Source organism: Chelonoidis abingdonii, chromosome 10, assembly GCF_003597395.2.
Source record: "Chelonoidis abingdonii isolate Lonesome George chromosome 10, CheloAbing_2.0, whole genome shotgun sequence".
Classification (NCBI taxonomy): domain Eukaryota; kingdom Metazoa; phylum Chordata; order Testudines; family Testudinidae; genus Chelonoidis; species Chelonoidis abingdonii.
In genome coordinates, this window is record NC_133778.1 from 68,327,691 (window position 1) to 68,350,808 (window position 23,118).

At 44.7% G+C, this 23,118-nt stretch overlaps 1 protein-coding gene across 7 annotated transcripts in view; it reads left to right on the forward strand.

Annotated features, from left to right (window-relative positions):
* SLC12A8 (solute carrier family 12 member 8) overlaps window positions 1–23,118 on the forward strand; it is a 105,264-nt gene that overhangs the window by 57,356 nt on the left and 24,790 nt on the right. For all 7 annotated transcript variants that reach the window (XM_032793981.2, XM_075070284.1, XM_075070282.1 and 4 more), the window contains exons 6-8: window positions 3,433–3,546; window positions 16,516–16,603; window positions 20,093–20,180. In XM_032793981.2, coding sequence (XP_032649872.1) covers window positions 3,433–3,546; window positions 16,516–16,603; window positions 20,093–20,180 — 290 coding nt within the window. The remainder of the gene's footprint in view (window positions 1–3,432; window positions 3,547–16,515; window positions 16,604–20,092; window positions 20,181–23,118) is intronic.

Sequence of the window (23,118 nt, forward strand, 5' to 3'; positions counted from 1 at the left end):
ACAGTATGAGCTAAATCCTGTGCCTCCTCCGTTCTCCTAGGGATCCAACCAACTCCTTCTCTAGGCATGACTTTTTCTCAAAATCTTCTCACCAGGAGGCATAAATGAAGCTGAAAATAAGACCCAGCGCTGTTCTCTCTTTCAGATTTGAGGATGAGGATGATGCTGGTCAGGGATAACCTTCCTCAGTAGGCATTTTATATTCATCTGCCAAGGCAAATGGAAGAACAAACAAATAGTATGACTGTTATACAGCACACCCACAGTGCAGAAGATACTTCACAAAACAAATACAGAGGCCGGGTCTTGCAATCCAAGATTAGATGTGTTGCGGTGAGTGACCGTAACTAATAAAGAGGGGGAAGATTGGATGCAATGAAGGGAAGAAGCACAAGGATCACTAACTTCTGTGCATTTATAAATAAATTAGATGCAGATGACTGGCCTATTGCCAGTGCAGCCCCCAGGGTTAAAAGTTTGGGTCCCTCTTACATAAGGCCAACCAACAGACCATGCCATTTACTTTTTAAGCAAGAATCCCTACAAAAATAAATCAGTCTCTTGTATTGTATTGTCATACAAAGGACGATTCCCAGCAAGTGCTTTTGGTTGGGCTCCAGAGTACTTACAGCTCTCCCTTGACTACAAGCTTGGGATAGGAGAGACACTCTTCCCAAAACAATTATTCAGTTGAAAGACCAATTTTCCATCAAACAATAGGGGCAACTCCAGGCACCAGCTCAGCAAGTGCGTGCCTGGGGCGGCAAGCTGTGGCGGGCAGCCTGCCGGTCGCTGTGGGGGTGGCATGCCTGCGGGAGGTCTGCGGGTCCCACGGCTTCGGCGGCAATTCGGCGACAGGTGTGCCGAAGGTGTGGGACCGGCAGATTACCTGCAGAAGCGCTGCCGAATCAGTGTGACCAGCAAACCGCCCACAGGCATGCCACCAAAGGCCGCCTGACTGCTGTGCTTGGGATGGCAAAAAAACATAGAGCCGCCCCTCGTCCTGCCATGAGTCCAGGAGGTTGGACTAGATGACATACTTAGGTCCCTTCCAGTCCTATACTTCTAAGATTCTGTGATCAGGGCTGGCTCCAGGCCCCAGTGCGCCAAGCGTGTGCTTGGGGCGGCATGCCGTGGGGGGCGCTCTCCCGGTCACGGGGAGGGCGGCAGGCAGCTCCGGTGGACCTCCCGCAGGCGTGCCTGTGGAGGGTCTGCTCCTCCCGTGGCTCCGGTGGAGCATCTGCAGGCACGCCTGCGGGAGGTCCACCGGAGCCGCGGGACTGGCGAGCGGTAGAGTGCCCCCAGCGGCGCGCCGCAGTGCTTGGGGCAGTGAAATGGCTGGATCCGGCCCTGTCTGTGATTAAAAAAAAAAAAAAATAGTAGCAAGACATTTTTTGTGCTTTTTGTCAGTGAGTATCCATTCATGCCAAGGCCACCCAGCTGATGAGGATTCTGTAGGAGCTTTTGATTATCCATAGGAATTTTCTGTGATGGTTTCAAAGCCCTGTTCTCTGTATTTTTAGAAGTAAAATTTGTAGAAGTTTTAAGCAAAGCTCTCGTTTATCAAAAGAGTCATTTGCGTTCTCTTCGAGGCAAAGGACAGCTGTGATAGAGTCTATACTGAGTCACCTTTGCTCTTCACGTGAAATACTGGTTATTGCACTGAACACTCATTCCACTGGACTGTTAGTTCCTCATAAACACAGGGAAAGTTCTCATTGGTATAATAATATGCCATGGACAAACATTTTGTAGTTATTAAAGCAAATGTTTTGCTTAATGAAATGAAAAACCAGTACAGTTCATGTCCCCTGGAAGAAGTTCCTGCAGCACTAGGACACCATATGAAAAACCAGGACTGTCCCAGTCAACTGAGACAATAGGGTCGCTCTATCTATAGATTCTGTTGTGTGTATCATTTACTACTTACCACATTTCCATGATCTGAGCCATTTTTACTATGACCATCCCATGACCTTTCCTTGAGCTGTCAGCCTCAAATATGTCTGGCAAATTCAGATGGTTTAATGTGCAGTATCCAAGTCTGCACTGTGTGGGTGGGTGGTGGAGGGGGGAATAAATTTCTTAGATACTTGGAGATTATCGTTTACATAGTGCTGATCTCTCACCAGTTGCCTTTTTCCACACTTTGTAACACCTTTCCTTTTTTTTAAATCAAAATTCATGTGTGATCTGGAAAAACTTAGCACGAGGTGGGTGTGGGGAAGCATGAAATCTCCAGCGACAGCAGAAGGTACACGGTTATTGGCATTTGTTTTTCATTATGGTACATGTTTACATACCAGTTTAAACATCTGCTGAAGATCTGGGAAACAGTTTTGTTGGTCATAGCGCACAGCCATGTGTTCGGCTACATATTTGAAACCATAGTGCAGCAACAGAATAACAATGTAGGTGGGGATGCTAAGAATAAAACTTGACGTGGGAGTCTCTGGCTATATTATAGGGCCTTATTTTTTTCAGTCTGTGTCTGAGTCTAACCTACAGGGGAGGACCTAATCTGCTGTACATCAAGTTTATCTCAGCTGTGGGTTTATTGATAACATGTGCTTAAAGATGCATTGATTGATGGCAGCTCTCAGTCAGTGTTTGTCAATTGTAGACTTAGGGCTTCTTTACATGGGGAAACTGACAGGCAGATTTATAGGGGTAAAATTATACTACAGTGCTATAACTCCCATGTGGACACAATTCTGGAATAAAAGTGACTTTATTTCAGTATAATAACTCTGCTTTAGAAGTGGAGAGTTTTATACTGGCATAGCTATAGTGGGATCATTATACTGCTGTAGTTCTGCCAATCAGTTTCTCCATACAGACAAGCCCTTATAGGCAGATTTTGTGAGCCTTGTCCTCAGCTGGCTTAAATCCAGGCAGCTCCAAGGATTTCAATGGTGCTGTGAGGATTTACACCAGCTGGTGATCTGACCGTCCCCATTTTAGTTGTATTTAGCTACAGTTTCTCCAGAAATTTAAAATAGGACCTACCATATTTTCCTGAATTCATATTAATTATTACAAATTTAAGGCTTAAACCAATTGGTGTGGTCATGTGTTTGGAAAATAGACCTTCCCCAGTGGCGGAGGAGGGAGAGAGAGTGTGTCTACACTGCAACTAGACACCCACAGCTGGCCCGTGCTAGCTGACTCACGGAGCTCAGACTGTGGGGCTGTTTCATTGCCGTGTGGACAGCCTGAGCCCAGAAGGCTACACAGCAACGAAACAGCCCCGCAGCTTGAGCCTTGTGAGCCCGAATTGGCTAGCATGGGCCAGCCATGGGGTTTTCTTTGCTGTGTAAATAAACCGTGTGTGTGTGTGAGAGAGAGAGAGAGATTGTATATAAGGGTTTCATCTATCAGATTCCAAATCCATTTCCTTATAGTTTACATGTAAACCCCTTGTGTTTGCAGAACATGGCTTTGTTGGATATTCGAAAGAACTTATGTTTAACAACACGCTACCGGACTACAGTACTGGGGAGTCCTTCTTCACTGTTTTTGGAGTGTTTTTCCCAGCTGCTACAGGTACTATACTTTTTATTACCTAAACTGCATTATGGAGGCGAGCACATATAAACAATGTGAATTAGTCTAACACCTTTTGATCATAGATCATTAGGGTTGGAAGGGACCTCAGGAGATCATCTAGTCCAACCCCCTGCTCAAAGCAGGACCAATCCCTAAATGGCCCCCTCAAGGATTGAACTCACAGCCCTGGGTTTAGCAGGCAAATGCCACTGAGCTATCAAGTCAGGTTTGCAAGGCAAGTAGCTCTCCTGATTATCAGAGCTGGCCATGCCAGCCTGCCTCAGTGAGTACATTGTGGATCAGTGATTCTGGGATGACTCACATTCTGCACAGCTGCATTGCACTCTTTAATTTAATCTTCTTTTTCCTGGTGGTCAGAAATTCCATGTTATTTCTAATCTATTGGTGCTGAGCTGTAATTGGCGTGACCTTCTAATTTTCATGCCTTTTTTCCCCAATGGACACTGACTCTGGCTACGTCTTCACTACCCGCCATATCGGCGGGTAGCAATCGATTGCTCGGGGATCGATATATCGCGTCTCATCTAGACGCGATATATCGATCCCCGAACGCGCTTATATCGATTCCGGAACTCCACCAACCCGAACGGAGTTGTGGAGTCGACATGGGGAGCCGTGGACATCGATCCTGCGCCGTGAGGACAGTAAGTAATTCGATCTTAGATACTTCGACTTCAGCTACATTATTCACGTAGCTGAAGTTGTGTATCAGAGATCGATTTTCCTCCATAGTGTAGACCAGCCCTCTTTTATCTTAACTCCTTGATACAGGGAGCTGAGATTTCTTTGAATGCAGTCCACTGTTATCTATGAAACCTGTACTGACTTGCAGACTAGAGGGTTAGCCATTGGTTTAGGTCAGTGTTATTAGGCCATAGTATTAATCTACTGTATCACGTTTGATAGCACTTACCTATAATGGAGATGAACAAGATTTATTTCCTAAATTCTGAGTAATAATTCTTAAATGCTTCTCCTAAAGTAGATGAGCATTCCCATTTCATTTTCGATTGGGCAACTAATGCACAGGTAAGTTTTGCTTAAGATCACACAACAAATCAATGGTAAAGTTGCAAAAAAAAAAACAACAACCAAACCCGTTTGTGCTGAGTCCCAGCCCTTTACTCAATGCCCTACCCCACAGTTATCCTCTCTTCCTAATTATAGATTTTTCTTTGCATTAGCCTCTCAGCATAGATACTAAGAGACTCTTGCTAATGCTCGTTGCTGTGCTGATGTGGTGGTATGTGTAAGGTGAAGGCTGGTGGCGTGGTATATGTAGTACCATTGCTTATCATTCCAGCTGACACACTTGTTAAATTTAATTGTGGATTTGGTTTTATTTCACTTTCCTAAATTAACTAAAAGACCATAAAAAAGGAATCTGGCAATGCCAAGTGGGAATGAAATCTCGTCTATTTGAGTTAGAATACCTCTTGTTGATGCTGTTTTTTTGCTATAAAAAGTACCGATTGTAAGCAGTTTCCATAGTGATGAATCCTCGGATTATAGAATGAACTTTCAGAGGATTAGCTCTAAGCAACTAGTCGAAAGTCATTAGCAGAGTTGCTGCAATACAGGGAGACATATTATATGGTTTCATAAAACAGATGAAATAAATGAGTGTTCCAGTAGCATAAATACTTGTTTTGTTAGAAATCTACCTCGTTTGCCTTGGAGGAGCAATTGTTCCTGTTACTTCCATTTTGTCCCAAAATATTCGTTCAGCCAGCTGGATCACCAGGGCTATGTGAATGTACTGCGAAGACCGACTGAAGAATCTTTCTTTCAATGGCTTGTCTGGCCTTTTACAGAAGGGAATTGCTTCCTGTTTCCTTAAACACTTCTGTAGTTCTGTTCTGATGCTGCTGATTATAAAGGGAGTATTTGTCAGAGTGGGGATAGAGGGGGTAGTGATGTGTCGGGCCTAGCAGAGTCTCAGAGCACGTTCAGAACTCAGAAAGGCTTGGCCTCTGAACCTCTCCTGTTTCATGCATTTTGTTGAGTAGTTGGCATAGCTGCTCTTTTGTTCTCGCTCTGTGGAAGGACTGAAGCACTTTAAAGGCTTTTGAATCTTCTATCATTGTGTTGCCTGCACAACCTAAGGGCTCAATCCTGCAATGATGGGCACTCCCTTAAAGTCCTTTCACTTCCACGGTGGTTGAGTGTGCTCAGTGCCTTAATGGAGAATGGGCCATTGTGAAAGTGCTTGAGTTATTTCTTATTTGCCTCTCACTGAACTCCCCTATGCTAAGTCCGAACTGGTTGGGCCGTGATTTGGCAGGCAGCTTCTCACCTGTGCTCAGTGAGAGTTTGTTTTACTTTACTGCTATCTTCTCAGCGTGGCTAGTGGCACCATGTGCTCCCTCCTGGGAGAATCACTGTTCTGAGTCCAGCCTCGAGCTGTAACATCCCAGGAAAGATAGTGGCAGATGGTATTGTTTTTCCTTTCTCCCTTACCCGTGACTACTGGCTATGAGGAGGCTGCCATGTCATCCCCATGTCTGGAGTGCAGCTGCTCCTAACCATCTAATAGGGGGAAAAAGGAGTACAGTAGAACCTCAGAGTTACAAACACCAGAGTTATGAACTGACCAGTCAACCACACACCTCATTTGGAACCAACAGTATGCAGTCAGGCAGCAGAGCCACCCCACCCCCACAAAAAAGCAAATACCGTACAGAACAGTACCGTGTTAAACGTAAGCTACTAAAAAATATAAAGGGAAAGTTTAAAAAATAGTTTCCTTGCCTTATCAAATCTTTCTGTGCTTGTTTAATTTAAACAGAGATAGTTAAAAGCAGCATTTTTCTTCTATGTGGTGAAGTTTCAAAGCTGTGTTAAGTCACTGTTCAGTTGTAACAATGTCAATGTTCTTCTGAAAGAAGAACCATACCGTTTTGTTCAGAGTTACAAACAACCTCCGTTCCTGAGGTATTCGTAACTCTGAGGTTCCACTGTGTTTATGACAAAGCTGCAGAGAAAATTAGCCTTAGTGTTATTAAATAGTTCTTCATCGCTGCTCATTCTTGGCAGCTAGGAAAGCCTAAGCTAATAGATTGAACTTATTTAAAGCTCGATCAGTTTATTATTTCATTGGTTAGCAGTTGTAATATCAGGGGTTGTTATAAATGTGTATGGGTAGGGTTTTGTGGCCTGCCTAGTGCAGGAGGTCAGACTAGATGATCATATTGGTCCCTTCTGATCTATAAGTCTATGAGTCTATGAGTAATACTGTAGCCCATGAAAGCTTATGCTCAAATAAATTTGTTAGTCTCTCATGTGCCACAAATACTCCTGTTCTCTTTTTAGTAATACTGAAGAGTCTCTTAAAATACAGCTTTGTGCGGTGTACAGTATAATTAATTGGGTTGCTACACACAACTTCCCTCGTTTTGGTTAGTCAGTTATTCGGAGGATTTAAACAATTCCCTGCCAGTAGCAATGTGCCAGTGGTGTGATCTTACTCCCATTCCTGTTTGTATGAGAGCAGTGGATAGAGCCCCTATCCAGGTGCCAATGTGTTAGGTGCAGTACGTACAGAAGAATTTGCCCGGAAGAACTTGCAGTATGTTTGGACAAGTAAAAAGTTGGGAGTAAGGAAGTACAGGGAATTGAGGGCTTGTCTACATTTAAAATGCTGGACTGGCGCGGCCAATGGGAGCTGCTGGGGACGCTGCCTGAAGCAAGAACAACACACATACCCCTGTGCCCCCCCCACCTTCCCCAAGTTCTGGCTGCTTCCCGGCATGGTGTAGGGGTAGGGCAGGCAGGAATCCTGCCCTTCCTCTGGTGCGCGTTGGGCTGGAGCTGCTCTAGGTAAACGCTGGGGCCAGGCGGGGGTGCTGCGAGGTGCTCGCGGGCCACAGAAAATAACCCCGTGGGCCGCATGTTTGAGACCCCTGGTCTAACCTGTGTTTTTTGTCCTTTGACTGCAGAGTTGTTAGTTAGCCACTTTACCTTGAATTGTTTCTTAGATTGTGTGTTAACTACTTATGCTAAACAATCTATTCGACCTTATATTTGGGTGTGACATTCTCAATACCTTTCCCGGTGCCTTTCCCAGACCTGAAGAAGAGCTCTGTGTAGCTTGAAAGCATGTCTCTCTTTCACCAACAGAAATTGGTCCAATAAAAAACATTATCTCGTTATCTCATATTGTCTCTCTGAAGTGAAGCTGAGTAAATTATACTTTCTGGGGATTTCATTAAAAATTTTTTTTTTAAAGTCATGGTCCAAATTCTCTCCTCAGTTTTTCTGGATTTTTAGTGATATGACTCCAGTGATGTGAGTGGAGTGAGTCCAGATTTTCAGTTAGACTAGGTTGCCTGATGCCCAGTTTTTGACCAGAAAGTCTGGTCAAAAGTGGTCTGTAGGGTGTCCAGTCAGTACTTCTGACTGAAAAAACAATGAGTCCTTGTGGCACTTTAGAGACTAACAAATTTATTTGGGCATAAGCTTTCATGGGTTAGAACCCATTTCATCAGATGCATGGAGTGGAAAGTACAGTAGCAGGTGTGTGTATATATGTATATACACATAGCTTATGCCCAAATAAATTCGTTAGTCTCTAAGGTGCCACAAAGACTCCTTGTTGTTTTTGCTGATACAGACTAACACGGCTACCACTCTGAAACCTTACTTCTGACTGGACACCAAAAGTCCGGCTAGCACCTGTAAACGCCAGCAGTAGCCTATCACCGACAGGTGCCAGGTCATCAACCTGTGCCAGCTCCTTCTCAGTCAGGGCTGCCTCATACCTGTATCTTGTGGGCAAGCAGGCAGGCTCTGCAGCAGCTCCCAGCCTGGCTCTGCAGCAGCAGGGGAGTCCCTGAGGAAGTGGAGGGGGAGTGAGTGAGTGATGGGAGGGGGAGTGAGTGACTGGGGCAGGGGCCTGTAGTGTCCAGTTTTAAGAAATTTGAAAGTTGGCAAAACCTAAGTTAGGCCCAAATTCTGCTCACAGTTACCTTTGTCTTGCCATGTAATAGCCATTTAAAGCATTTCAGAGGGAAGTAGAATGCATCTGGCATTATTCTTAAAGTTCTGTAATTTAATGAAGAGGTGACACGGAGAGAGAGAGAGAGAGAGAGAGAGGGAGATGCATATGCACCTCTACCCCGATAAAGCTGTCCTCAGGAGCTAAAAAATCTTACCGCATTGTAGGTAAAACCATGTTATATTGAACTTGCTTTGATCTGCCCGAGCACGCAGCTCCTTGCCCGCCCCGCCCCCCCAGAGTGCTGCATTACCACGTTATAACTGAATTCGTGTTACATCAGGCCACCTTATATCGGTGTAAAGGTGTATACGTGTGTGTACACATGCGTTGCTGGCTTGCATGTGTATTTATGGGGATGGAGGATTATTGATTATGTCATAAAGGCTAAAATAATTACTGTAGATGGAGTAAAAATACCTGTATTTTTATAACTTCACCAAAGCACAAATGAATGAATATTTTTTCAAGAAGTTGTGGGTGAATGCATTCCTAATTAGTCTGCATTATTGCTGTGATTTCGCATGCACACTGGATGTGTGTGTGCAAATGGTCATGGTGATGTGTGTGTGTGCAAATGGTCAGGCGTCTGTTTTGGGACCGGCTCTGTTCAATATCTTCATCAACGACTTAGATGTTGGCATAGAAAGTATGCTTATTAAGTTTGCGGACGATACCAAAGTGGGAGAGATTGCAACTGCTTTGGAGGACAGGGTCAAAATTCAAAATGATCTGGACAAATTGGAGAAATGGTCTGAAGTAAACCGGATGAAGTTCAATAAAGACAAATGCAAAGTGCTCCACTTAGGAAGGAACAATCAGTTTCACACATACAGACTGGGAAGAGACTGTCTAGGAAGGAGTATGGCAAAAAGAGATCTAGGGGTCATAGTGGACCACAAGCTAAATATGAGTCAACAGTGTGATACTGTTGCAAAAAAAGCAAACGTGATTCTGGGATGCATTAACAGGTGTGTTGTAAACAAGACACGAGAAGTCATTCTTCCGCTCTACTCTGCGCTGGTTAGGCCTCAACTGGAGTATTGTGTCCAGTTCTGGGCACCGCATTTCAAGAAAGATGTGGAGAAATTGGAGAGGGTCCAGAGAAGAGCAACAAGAATGATTAAAGGTCTTGAGAACATGACCTATGAAGGAAGGCTGAAAGAATTGGGTTTATTTAGTTTGGAAAAGAGAAGACTGAGAGGGGACATGATAGCAGTTTTCAGGTATCTAAAAGGGTGTCATCAGGAGGAGGGAGAAAACTTGTTCACCTTAGCCTCTAATGATAGAACAAGAAGCAATGGGCTTAAACTGCAGCAAGGGAGATTTAGGTTGGACATTAGGAAAAAGTTCCTAACTGTCAGGGTAGTTAAACACTGGAATAAATTGCCTAGGGAGGTTGTGGAATCTCCATCTCTGGAGATATTTAAGAGTAGGTTAGATAAATGTCTATCAGGGATGGTCTAGACAGTATTTGGTCCTGCCATGAGGGCAGGGGACTGGACTCGATGACCTCTCGAGGTCCCTTCCAGTCCTAGAGTCTATGAATCTATGTATGCACTTAACTGGGAATTTACATGTGCAAGGAGTCAGAAATTGCACAGCTCATATTGTTGCTTGCAAAACTACATGCACAAACTGGGTACACAGTTGTTCGTGCCTTTTTGAAAATGAAGACTTAAGCTTGTCTTAGGTAAAGAATCTCTTTTTTTTTATTATTTCTATTAAGATCCAAATAATTGCTTTTTAATAAAAGATGCATCTTAGAATTAACACTGTATAGTCCTGTTCATAAAAGCATTCTTCAAGTGCTGGTCTCCATATGGATTCCCCTGTGGGTACACATGCACTTCATGCTCTGGTGACCGAATAATTTGTGCAGGCATTGGTCAGTGGTTTGAGCGTTGTCCTGCTAAACCCAGGGTTGTGAGTTCAATCTTTTAGGGTGCCATTTATGGATTTGGGGCAAAAATCTGTCTGGGTATTGGTCCTCCTTTGAGCAGGGGGTTGGATTAGATGACTTCCTGAGGTCCATTCCAACCCTGATATTCTAGGATGACTGCACACCTGCAATTTCTTTGCACTACACTGATAGTATAAGGGGCAGATTGGAAGGACTGTCCCTTCAGTTCCTCCTTACCGTCACATGGCCTGAGTTGGAACCTCCAGTGTCAGGCCCTGGCTGGGGGTACCCCTCTGTACATTGGTCAGAGACATGAAGGAGTGCACATCCTAGCAAGAGGCCTGATGCAGGAGTGAGGGAGAATACACCTACGGACCCACTGTCAGGGCTTCCTCAGGAGAGCAGGGGATGCTGTCATAAACACAAAAGCAGCCACCCCGCCCCACTCTATGCACTCTAAGTCCACTCTAAAGAGGATGGATCCCTCGCTGACCCTGTCCAAGTCAGGTAAGTCTTTGTGCCTAGCTCCCAAAGACCTAAGCTCCAGGGCCATGATAAATAAGCACAGAGCAGCAAGTCACTGCCACTAGCAGACTCCACACCAGCAATGCCACTGTCAGGGCAGTGAACTGCCAGTATCAGTGAAGAGCACCCATAGGGATCTCAGTCACCGGGGGTACCACCACAACCCCGGCTGGATCTGCCAGCTCAGAATCTTTCTACATCAGCTCAGTCTGTGAAGCCTGGCCGAACCCTGTGCACCTCAGAGGAGAGCAGAAAGATACACCACTCCGGGGGACATCTTTGCTCTCCTGGATCCACAGTCTCCCCTGTTGTTGGGACTGACCCTCATCAGGGAGATTTTGACCCCACTAGGAGATAAAGGCTATGAGAGAAATCTGTCCCTCATCCTGTCTACTAGCTGTGGCTTCTCTTCAACGGAACTGACAACACTGCTGATCAAGCCAGATCCAAATGCAACAAGAAGGTTGGATATACTGGAGGAACTGTCATTGCCTCCACCGAGGAAGATCAGTCCAGACAGCAGATCCAGAGCTACCTGAAACCAGCCTCCCCTACCCAAGCAAAACGCCTCCCTCAATATCAGTGGTTCCCTAGGCCTTGGGGACCTCCACAACATACCTTCAACCCTTCCTACTGCCCCTATTACCGGGATCTGTGTGTAGTAGAGAGTCATATTGCCCCTCCCTCTTCTATAGGGTCAGGAGGAAGTTTTGGTTGATCTCTTTGAAGGAAGACTATGAGTCAAATCTGCTGGTTCTGCCAGTACTGACAAGGGTATCTTCCTCATCTTCCGATGAGGTGGTCTCCCCAGCTTTGCTGTCCCCTCAAGATGACCACAAGCAACTCCAGGAGCGGCTACCAAGGGCAGCGTAAGAATTCCATATCTCCTTAGAGGAAGTCCAGGACACACAACATAAATTCCTAGACATCCTGCAACCATTGGGATCCAGCTAGTTAGGTCTGTATGGCATACACTGGCAACATGTACCCCTACCTCCAAGAGGGCAGAGAAACATTACTTTGTCCCAGAAAACAAAGCAGAGTTTCTATTTACTCACCCGGTCCCAACCTCTGTAGTTGTTCAGGTTGCCACAGAGAGATCTAGGAGCCACCTCCACCAATAAGGAAGCCAAGTGTGTGGACCAGCTGGACAGGGCAGTGTTTACATCTACTAGCCTCCAGTTTACTGTACTGAATTGTCAGTTGCTGTTGGCTAAGTATGATTTTTCTGAATTATTAAACTTTTCTAGATTTTGGGGACAAATTGCCTTAGCGGGAGAGGGCTCACTTGCAGGCTCTGATTTGAAAATGACACGCTGGTGAAAATAACTTCATTACAATCTGCGGTTGATGCAGACTGCACCGCATCAAGATCAATGGCTATTGCCATTGCCTGGGAATCATGGCTACACTCTCGGGTTCCTCAGGGAGGTCCAGAACACCATAAAAGAGTTGTCCTTCTATAAGACCAATCTTCTTCATGAAAGACAGATGAAACTTGCACTTGCTAAAGGACTCCATGGCAACCCTCCTCTCTCTGGGTATATATCCACCAGAGGAAATACAATAAGCAATTACCATCAGCACTCTTATGAACCTCTTCATTAAAGGCAGAGGCTGCAATGGCCAGGACACCCTGCATCTTCCACTTCAGTCACATTAACCCAACCTCCTGTGCCAGCCAAAAGCTACTTTTAACGAGACACTCAGAAGTTGTGAACCACTGTTGGTGCCATCTCCACCCAATCGCCAGGTCTCCTTTGGTGGCTGCCTAGCACTCTTTTTTCCCACAGTTGAAGGTCAATAACAATGGACAAATGGTTGCTGGTATCATCCATTCCAGCTATACCATAAAGTTTCCCTATCCCTCCCCAAACCTCCTTCCCTGTCCCTTTCCAGGGACCATTATCACCATGAGAGCCTCCTCCCAGGAGATAGAATGTCCCCTTCAGCAGGGAGCAACAGAGCAGGTACATCTTCAGCATCAGGAAAAAGGGTTCTATTCAAAATATATCCTAGTTCTCCAAAAGACCCATTCTCAACTTGCAACACCTTGACACCGTGACATTTTTATTCACAATCTAAAATTCTTTGTGTGGTTAAAGTGGCATCAATGATACCATCTCTGGAAAAGAACCCTTGGTTCGCAGCTCTCAATGTGAAAGATGCATGCTTTCACGAGGACATTTGCCCTTCCACAGAAGATTCCTCAGGTTTATAGTGGGTCCCGACAACTGTTGAGACAGGGCATTTCCATTTGTTCTAGTAGCTGCTCGCAGGGTCTTCCCTTGACATGCGATGAGTACCAACATTTGCATTTTACCTGCTGGGAACGAAACCGATTACAAAGTCACCTAAATTTTTCATTGCCATAGCAGAACAGGTTTGAGGTCAAGCTATATCCTCTCAGAGGATCTCTAAGTAGCTCTCCAGGTGTATCCTTAACTCTGTTACTGGATGGCACAGCTTCCTCCCCCACATGGAGTAAGGGCTCTACAAGAAGAAAGGAACATTAAAGTTACTTACCGTGTTGTAACCGGAGTTCTTCAAGATGCATGGTCCCTGTCTGTATTTCACTACCTGCCTTGTTTCCCTGCTGCTTTGAATCATGACATGATTTGTGGTGGAGAAGGAACTGAAGAAGCGGTCAGTCCGCCTCACTCCTTATGCCCTCCGTGCAGAGTGCAAGGAGAGTAGGGACACAGGACCAACGGGCACTGCTTGCAAAAATTCTCCAGTCTCAGGCACATGAAGCACATGTGTACCCACAATGGAATATAGATAGGGACCATACATCTTGAAGAACTCCAGTTACAACAAAGTAAGTAACTTACCTCTTGAGGTCATGTTACCATGAAATATCTTTGCACTGAAACTGAATTCTGGAATAAACTGCATCTGGTGTTTCAAAGTGACCACAAATAGATTTAGAAGTCTTGGGTTAAATAATCTGCTAATGCAAATGGGCACAGCTCCGCTAAGGCTGTGGAGTGGTGCCAATGTACATGAGCAGAGAATTTGGCCTCTTTTAAAAATGAACTCTTATCTGGTATTTTCCATTCACCGTCTCCTGAGGAATGAAGGAGATGAGGAATGGAAAGGGCCCTTGCTCTCTATCTTGACTTATCATGTAAAAATATTTGTCAAATGACAGTGATATATGATAAATAGTAGGTGGTTAAGTTATAAACTGGAGGTGGTGTAGCTGCTGATTGTCTTTGACCTATGATGTGGGTAGTACCCTTCTGCAAAAGTTTTCATTTGTCCATCCCATGGACAATTCCCAGAATAGGATTATATTGGGTGTAGTTGTGATGCACAGGCTATCTCGATACTCCCTTGGTTTCTGGCTGAATTGACCACGTCTTTATCCTGCCTTCCCCAGCAGCTTTGCCGTTATCTGCTTTGTGAGATAGTGGGTCTGGGTGGAAAATCCAGGCTGCTATCGGATTGAAACAGAGCTGTGGGTAATTCTCTCTGAGAAGAATCTGCAGATAAGACTGTTCAAATTTGGAAGGGAATGAATGCTTCCATGGGGGCTGATCTGTGTGTGGAGGAGAGAAATGGCCCAGCTTCTCAAGTTGATTTTTTGGACAGTTTTTCTTGTTGAGAGCTAGAATTTTTGAGAGCACACCATCCTACCACTTGCAAATCAGACCTGTTCTTTCTTGTATTTGACTGGGAAGGAGAGCTGCTTCATTGAAAACTGTTGGACCTGCTACTCAGGAAAGCTATCACCCTGTCTGTAACATGTCCTTTGTGGACAAAGTGATTTGAGAATAAAACAGCAAGACACCACCTGTTACTCCTGAACTTCCTTGGTCCTCTTCAGTAAGATCTGAGGTCTGTGTGTTGTATATAGGAGGCTCTTTGGCCTCTGTGGTTGATGATGCCCACGTTAACTCTTGTGCACTATCTAATCTATCATATTTATATGGCCCAATTACTGTACTATCAGAGTGGCTCAAAGTCCTTACTATACCTGTCCCCATACACCATTGTGAAGTAAGGAAGTATTATTATCATCCCCATTTCATAGATGAGAAACCAATGCTGCACAGGAATGATGAAGTCAGAGTTTGTAAATAAGCAACGACAGGCTCCAAGTCACAAGTCCGTGTCATTTTAAGGCTCTCCCACGAAGTGATTGGCCCTTGTGTGGCATTTCTTCCTGAGCCAAAGACTAGACAGCAAGTCATCTTGGCAAAAACCCCACAACAAAGGAGACTCATTGCCATCCTGGTAGACTACGGTCTGCAAGGGGCACTTTCCAAACACTTTGCATGGTAGTGAGTTGAATTCAAGAGGAAGGAAGTTCAGTGGTTAAGGTGCTATCCTGGAACTGACTTGGGATCCATTCCCTGCTCTGCTACAGACTTCCTGTGCAACCTTGGGCAAGTCATTTGACCACTTAGTTTCCCATCTGTGAAATGGGGATAATAATACTTCCTTGCTTCACAATGATGTATGGAGAGAAGTACACTAATTGTACACTGAATAATAGAGTACTACTAATTGGAGTGCACAACTAATAGTACACTAATTAATTGTCCTCATGCCTTTAAAGTAACATGGCTACTTTTCTCTTTACCAGTATCTGAGTAGTTCTAGGAAGTGTGAAAAAGCTATTTTGACCAGGAAGGATAGTATTGTGCTTATGGCACTGAACTGAGACTCAGGCACTTAATCCCTTTGTGCCTCCGTTTGCCAAGCTGCAAACTGGGGGATAATTCTCCTTTTCTTCTATCATTTTGTCTGTTGTGTCTATTTAGATTGTAAACTTTGTGGGGTAGAGTCTGTCCCGTACTATGTATTTCTTTGTGTCTATTGCTGGGGCCTCTAGGCATATAAATAACAGCAACAGTTTAGTTAGATTGTCCTCAGTTCTACCATGTGCTTTCTGTGTGACTTTGGGCTTAATACTTAACTTCTCAGAGTTTCAGTATCCCTATCTGCAAGCTAGAGATAATACCTATCTCACCAGGATGTCGTGTGCTTTAACTGACATCTGCAAAGCAGATTCTTGGATGGAAGATGCCATGTGCCTGCACAGTATTATGATTCTCTATCAGTTAAATGTGCGTGGGATCATAGGTAGACACAGACAGTACAAGCCATTTAATAATAAAGATTGTCTCTCCCTGATGTAAGAACCCATCGTGTGTCAGAGTTGGGTAATACGGGCTGTCGAATGGACACTGGGATGAATGGCAGCACTTTTCTATTGACAATTGAACAATGCTGTTTTCCATGATGTTTGTATTAAGATAAGACGTTTTTGTTTAAATTCATGCTTTTTTCTTATGTCATTGTCCAGTCTGAACAAAGGGTCCTTTATGGGCATGTTTTTGGTAGCTTGTTACCATTGGATACAGGGTTGAATGGTTACTTCCTTACACAGCTACGGCTATGGGACAGATAGTGTTTTCAGCAGTGATGTGACAAAGTATAGCTACAGTTCTGACGTGATCAATAAATGATCTAATTCCAGATTATGTTTATATTTGTCTACAACACGCAGGTGTGATGGCTGGGTTTAATATGAGTGGAGATCTCCAGAAGCCTGAGGCCAGCATCCCACTCGGGTCTCTGGCAGCTATCGGCATTTCGTAAGTCGCTTGAAAGAGAGTAAGAATTTACTTTCTGTTTAGAGTGTGCCCTGGATGTGACCAATCTATTTAATATTCCAGTCATACTTTTATTACTCACCCATCTGGAAAATTAAAGTCTGGCTCTTGCTCAAATTATTATCTATTACCCCCTCCTACTCTGGATGGTTTTAGTGAAGAGATTCATTAATGCAGATATAATCAATTATTCTCTATCCCTCAGGCCCACTTCCTAATACAGAATGTGTATTAACTTTAGAATTGTCAGACTGGACTACTCTGGAGTAGATTTCATTGTTGTTGTATTTAGGTTGTTTTTTTTAAGAAAAGAAAAATTACAAGCCTTCTGAAGAAACAGGCAGAGTCATTTTCTCATATTAGCTGACGTGTTGCAGCTAAATTTCTCAAGTACTTTTTTATGAAGAATGACTTAGGGTTTAGCCTCATGTGGCAGGATGGGATGCGGCTCGGGCTAGCTACCTGCGTGCATACCTAGGAGGTCAGGCAGGCTGGTCTAACTTTCTCCACACTGAAATATTTAGTGCGCTAGTTCAAGCTGAGCTAGCGCCTCTGTGTACCCGAGCTGGAAAGCACGCTCCCAGTGCTGTGTAGACATACCAGCAGATAAAAGGAGCCCTTCTGGTGGCAAACCCATAGTGAATGTGACACTGTGTCCTTTGTATGTCGTTTCTCATCCTGATCAGTTTTTGAATGGTGGTGTGAGAGGGTTTTTTTTTTCAATGCAATGTGTCTGATGGTAATATTTCCTCACACTGCCATAAAGGGTACAGTTTTATCGGAGGGATGATTAGAACATTTTGAAGGCTTGTAATTGCCTGTTACATGGTCTTGGGGATTAACCTTGCATGAAGTGCGGAAGGTCATCCCTGAAGCTTAAAAGAACACTGGAGTCGTATGCGCCTCGAGCATATTACAAATGATTCTGGGCAGGCTAAATCGCGGCTCTGCCACACGCAAGTTGCTTTTTTGTCCCTTGAGGGGACAGCGAGGCAGATTGTGTCACCGAGACTTGTTACCTGGCACAGCGTACATCCTGAGGAGAATCAGTGCTGTTACTCTGACTGGTGTTGTTGGGGACAGAGCCTAGGGTCTGTCATAGAATCATAGAATATTAGGGTTGGAAGAGACCTGAGGAGGTTATCTAGTCCAATCACCTGCTGAAAGCAGGACCAATCCCCAACTAAATTATCCCAGCCAGGGCTTTGTCAAGCCGGGCCTTAGAAACCTCTAAGGATGGAGATTCCACCACCTCGCTAGGTAACCCATTCCAGTGCTTCACCACCCTCTTAGTGAAATAGTGTTCCCTAATATCCAACCTAGACCTCCCCCACTGCAACTTGAGACTATTGCTCCTTGTTCTGTCATCTGCCACCACTCAGAACAGCCAAGCTCCATTCTCTTCAGAACCCCCTGCTTTGGGGGGAGGGATAGCTCAGTGGTTTGAGCATTGGTCTGCTAAATCCAGGGTTGTGAGTTCAGTCCTTGAGGGGGCCATTTAAGGGTCTGGGGCAAAAATCTGTGTGGGCATTGGTCCTGCTTTGAGCAGGGGGCTGGACTAGATGACTTCCTGAAGTCCCTTCCGACATTCTATGAAATCTAAGGCTGCTATCAAATCCTCCCTCACTCCTCTCTTCTGCAGACTAAATAACCCAAGTTCCCTCAGCCTCTCCTCATAACTCATGTGCCTCAGCCCCCTAATCATTTTTGTTGCCCTCCACTGAACTCTCTCCAATTTGTCCACGTTCCTTCTGTAGTGGGGGGACCAAAACTGGAGGCAATACTCCAAGTGTGGCATCACCAGTGCCAAATAGAGGGGAATAATCACTTCCCTCAATCTATTGGCAATGCTCCTATTAATACAGCCCAATATGCCCATGGCCTTCTTGGAATGAGGGCACACTGCTGACTCCTATCCAACTTATCGTTCATTGTAATCCCCAGGTCCTTTTCTGCGGAACTGCTGCTTAGCCAGTCATTCCCCAGCCTGCAGCGGTGCATAGGATTCTTCCTTCCTAAGTGCAGGACTCTGCACTTCTCTTTGTTGAACTTCATCAGATTTCTTTTGGCCCAGTCCTCCAATCTGCCCCTCAGTTCCCTGCCCTGCCCCAACAACTCCCACCTGCTTGTGCATGGTGGGATGTACTGATTTGTGGGAGGCTACATCTCTGTCTGTGCTCCCTACCCTCACGTAGATGGAGGAAGGACAAGGTAAAAGTGAGGCAATCACGTTTAATATAATATGCAGCAGACTTGGCATACCCACTTGCAGGCATTTAGGAAAAGGTGAGTTTTAAGGAGGGACTGAAGGAAGATGTCCATTTACATTGACTCATTTCCCTATTTCAGACATTTTTCATCTAGTTGTTCTTTCTGAGGCCATTTTTTCACATACAGTAGAACCAGAGTTATGAACTGACTGATCAACCACACCCCTCATTTGGAACCAGAAGTACTCAATCAGGCAACAGTAGAGACCAAAAAAAGAAAAAAAAGCAGCAGCGAATACAGTATGGTACTGTGATAAACATAAACTACTAAAAAAAAATAAAGCCAAAGCAGCATTTTTCTTCTGCATAATAAAATTTCAAAGTTGTATTAAGTCACTGTTCAGTTATAAACTTTTGAGAGAGCAACCATAATGTTTTGTTCAGAGTTATGAAAATTTCAGAGCTATGAACAACCTCCATTCCCAAGGGGTTAGTAACTCTCAGGTTCTACTGTATTTCCCCAAAACATAATGGCAATTTTTCTATATTTCACTCCCAATAATAATACATCAATCATTAATACAGTACCTAGGTCTGATATGGTGCTTTCCATCAGTAGATCTTCAAGTGCTTTCTTTACAAACAAGGTAGATTTAATTATCCCCATTTTCCAGATGGAGGAACTGAGACAGATAGATGAAATGATTTGCCCAAGGGTACATGTCATGCCAGTGGCAGAGCGCAGCTCCCCTGAGTCTCAGTCTAGTGTGCAATCCACTAGGTCACACTGCTTTCCAATAATGGGAATCAGGCACCTCGGCACTTTTGAAAATGCCACTAAGTGCCTGTCTGCACTTTTTGGTGCCTAAATAATTTTAAAAAATCTGGCCCTTAATCACATGCTTAACATGGAGCATGCACATGGTTTCCTTTGGCTCCATTGGGATTATTTGTATGCTTAAAGTTAAATATGAGCTTACCTGCTTTGCTTTAAGCAAAGAGATTCCAGTTGGTATTAAAAAATAACAGAGCAATACAGTGGTTGCTGCTTATCTCTTTACACTTTTGCCTTTGCATGTACTATGCTAGTCCCTAAATTTAGAACAGGGAATATCACAACTATTGCAGTAATGTCAATTATTTGTGAAGCTTTTAAATGGTAGCCACTGTAAGTAGCTGAATTTCTGCAGGCCTTCATAATAGTGAAAATGCCCAACGATCTCATGGCTTTGGGAACAAATGGTGTCTTTGTTATTTTCAGGTGGTTTCTATATATAGTCTTTGTTTTCCTGCTGGGAGCCATTTGTACCCGGGAGTCACTCCGCTATGACTTTCTGATAGCAGAAAAGGTAATTCGTTAAATTTAAAATAACTCAATCTGTTGTAGAAAACGACGCTTTCCAGTGTACAGGGGTGTTATTTAAAGCTGGGGTTTTCCAGAGCCTAAGAGAAAAGCAGTGGGATTTGGGTGCCTTAGACTCCTTTGAAAATCCCAACCCAAAATTGATTTGAATAGCTTGCGTTCTCCAACATGCCCCATAATGCTGAATCCTGTAATTCCACAGCACTAACTTTAATAGCTAAATTATGCTAATGTTGCCTAATGATAAATGCTGTACATTATTCAGCATAGCCCATTTCATCAGTTGAAGCTTAGGTCTAAAAGAAATCTCCAAAGAATCACACTGCTTATCTTTACTAAGTCAAGCAAGGCTTACATTTTCATATCTACTCTAGAGTAATTGCAATGTAAGTAATGGGATTATTAAATCCTAGACATTCCACATTGGCATATACCTACGAAACTGGTTTGTAGTGTCATAGTCAATGAACCTTATCACTGAGGCCCTCTGAAAAGAGAGGAAAAGATTTCAGTGTATTTCATTGCTCACTTACATTAAGTGGAAGTAAAATGTTGTATGACTAATTTTCAGTTATCCCCCATTATCCAAAATTATATGCTTGCTGCAATTTGACAGAATTTCTTTGATTAAATTAGTTTGGCATGTTTTACTTTTATTTAATTCGTAATTCTTCTAACAGAGTTTAAGCTATAATTTCTATTTGAAATGCATGCTTTCATTTTCCCTCCGAATGCAGCCCTAGATTTTGTCCTGTTCCCAAGATAAGAAAAAAAAGTTTAGCTTTACACTGAAATATGATCCTATTTGGGGTGTCATGGACTCCCAGGTCGTGCCCACTGTTGGCCCCATACGGTCCCTGGGGGGAACCTCCTTTAGTGTGCCAGCTGTTCTTGGGGGTCCATTCCCTCTCTGGGGTTAAGCCCTTCTGCCTCCTGGAACTGCACCTTTCTGAGCCTCAGCATGCCTTTCTCTCACCATGGGCCCTTTCAGGGAGTCCACTCGCTCTGGACCGCCAGGGCCTCCATTCCCAGAGGGAATAATGCAACCCTGTTCTCCAGATTGCAGCGACTCTCAGCCAGCATAAAACAGGAGAGTTTACTGCATGTCTGAACACAGCATAGGAAACTCTCAGGGCCCTCAGGCCTGGCCTGTCTCAGCACAGTACATCTAGGTCTCTCCTGCATCCTAGTGGACTCTGCCTGCCCTCTCCCCTAAGTCCTGAGACTCTGCGCTTCCTAGTTGGGCATCCAATGTCACCTGCCCCAAAGCCTTGCTTCTGTCCATTGTCTTCTATCCAAGTAAGCAGGGTTGCCTGGGTCTCCTCTCCTCTCAGCCATCCTTTGTTCCCCACTGGCTGGAACCGGTTGGTCAGGTCACCGAGGTCCTCTCTCCACAGGCCATTGTCCTCCACTGGCCAGAACCGGCTGTGACTCCTGAGCTGGGCCTCCCAGTCGCCAGGTCACCAGTCGCTGGGGTATCCATTCTCCAGGCCATTGGCTGGGGTCCCAAGTTCTGTCGCTGGTCCTCTGTAACAGCAAACTCCCTCTCCCATCACTTCGTTAAACCGGTAAAATCCAGGGAAACTGAGTGCACCTGCTCTGTATGCAAACTATTGAAAAAAACAACAAAATCACCCACTTCATCACGTGGGGCTTATATCACTTATAGGTAAGACAGAAATCATCACTGTTTCTGGGAGAAAAGTGGAACGATTCTACACTAGCCATTTTAGTTCAGTGTCTTTGTTATATAAATGTTGATAGTCCTTTATTAGGTTAGCTTCAGTACCCCATAAGAAACAAGCAGAACAGCTTGATTTCCTTCTTTGACAGGGTAACTCGTTTGGTGGATAGAGGGAATGTAATATACCTGGACTTTAGTAAGGTTTCTGACACAGTCCCACATGACATTCTGATAAGTAAGCTGGACAAATGCAGGCTTGGTGGAACCATAGGCACCAACTCCCTGGGTGCTCCGGGGCTGGAGCACCCACAGGGAAAAATAGGTGGGTGAGGAGCACCCACTGGCAGCTCCCTGACCCGCTCCAGCTCACCTCTGCCTGGGCTGCCTGCAGCCGCGGGGAGCTTTGAGCCCTTTCAGTCTCAGCTGCGGCCAGGATTTAAAGGGCTCTGGGCTGCCCGCTGCTGTGGGGAGCTCTGAGCCCTTTAAATCCGGGCCCCAGCCCGGCTGCCGGAGTCACAGCCGGGATTTAAAGGGCTGCGGGCAGCCCAGAACCCTTTAAATCCCCGCCGTGGAAGTCAATGGGGTCCATCACGGCGTACTGGCTCTTGCCGGTATGCCATACCGGACCGCACCGGCTTACTTTCACCTCTGCTGGAGTACTGTGTCTAGTTTTATTCACCAATGTACAGAAAGGATGTAGAGAAACTGGAAAGAATCCAGAGGCGAACAACAAAGATGATCAAAGGGATCGAATTCAAAGCCATATGAGCAAAGGCTAAAGGAATTGGGTATGTTTAGTTTGGAAAAGAGGAGATTAAGGAGGGATATGATAATGGTCTTCAGATACTTGAAAGTCTGCCATAAAAAAGATGGAGAAAAGTTGTTCTTTTTTGCCACAAAGGGCAGGACAAGAGGCAATGGGTTCAAACTACAGCACAGCAGATCTAGATTGAATCTCAGGAAAAACTTCCTAACTGTAAGAACAGTAGGACAATGGAACAGGCTGCCTTGGGAGGTTATGAAGCTCCTTCACTGGAGGATTGGAGGTTTTCCAAAGGAGGTTGGATAGCCATCTGTCTTGCATGGTTTAGACATAACAAATCCTGCATCCTGGTGGGGGGGTTAGACTAGATCAGCAGCTCTCAAGCTTTTTCTTTCTGAGCCCCCTGCTGCCCCCAACATGCTATCTATACAAATTCTACGTCCCACCTGTGCCACAACATCTGTTTTTCTGCATATC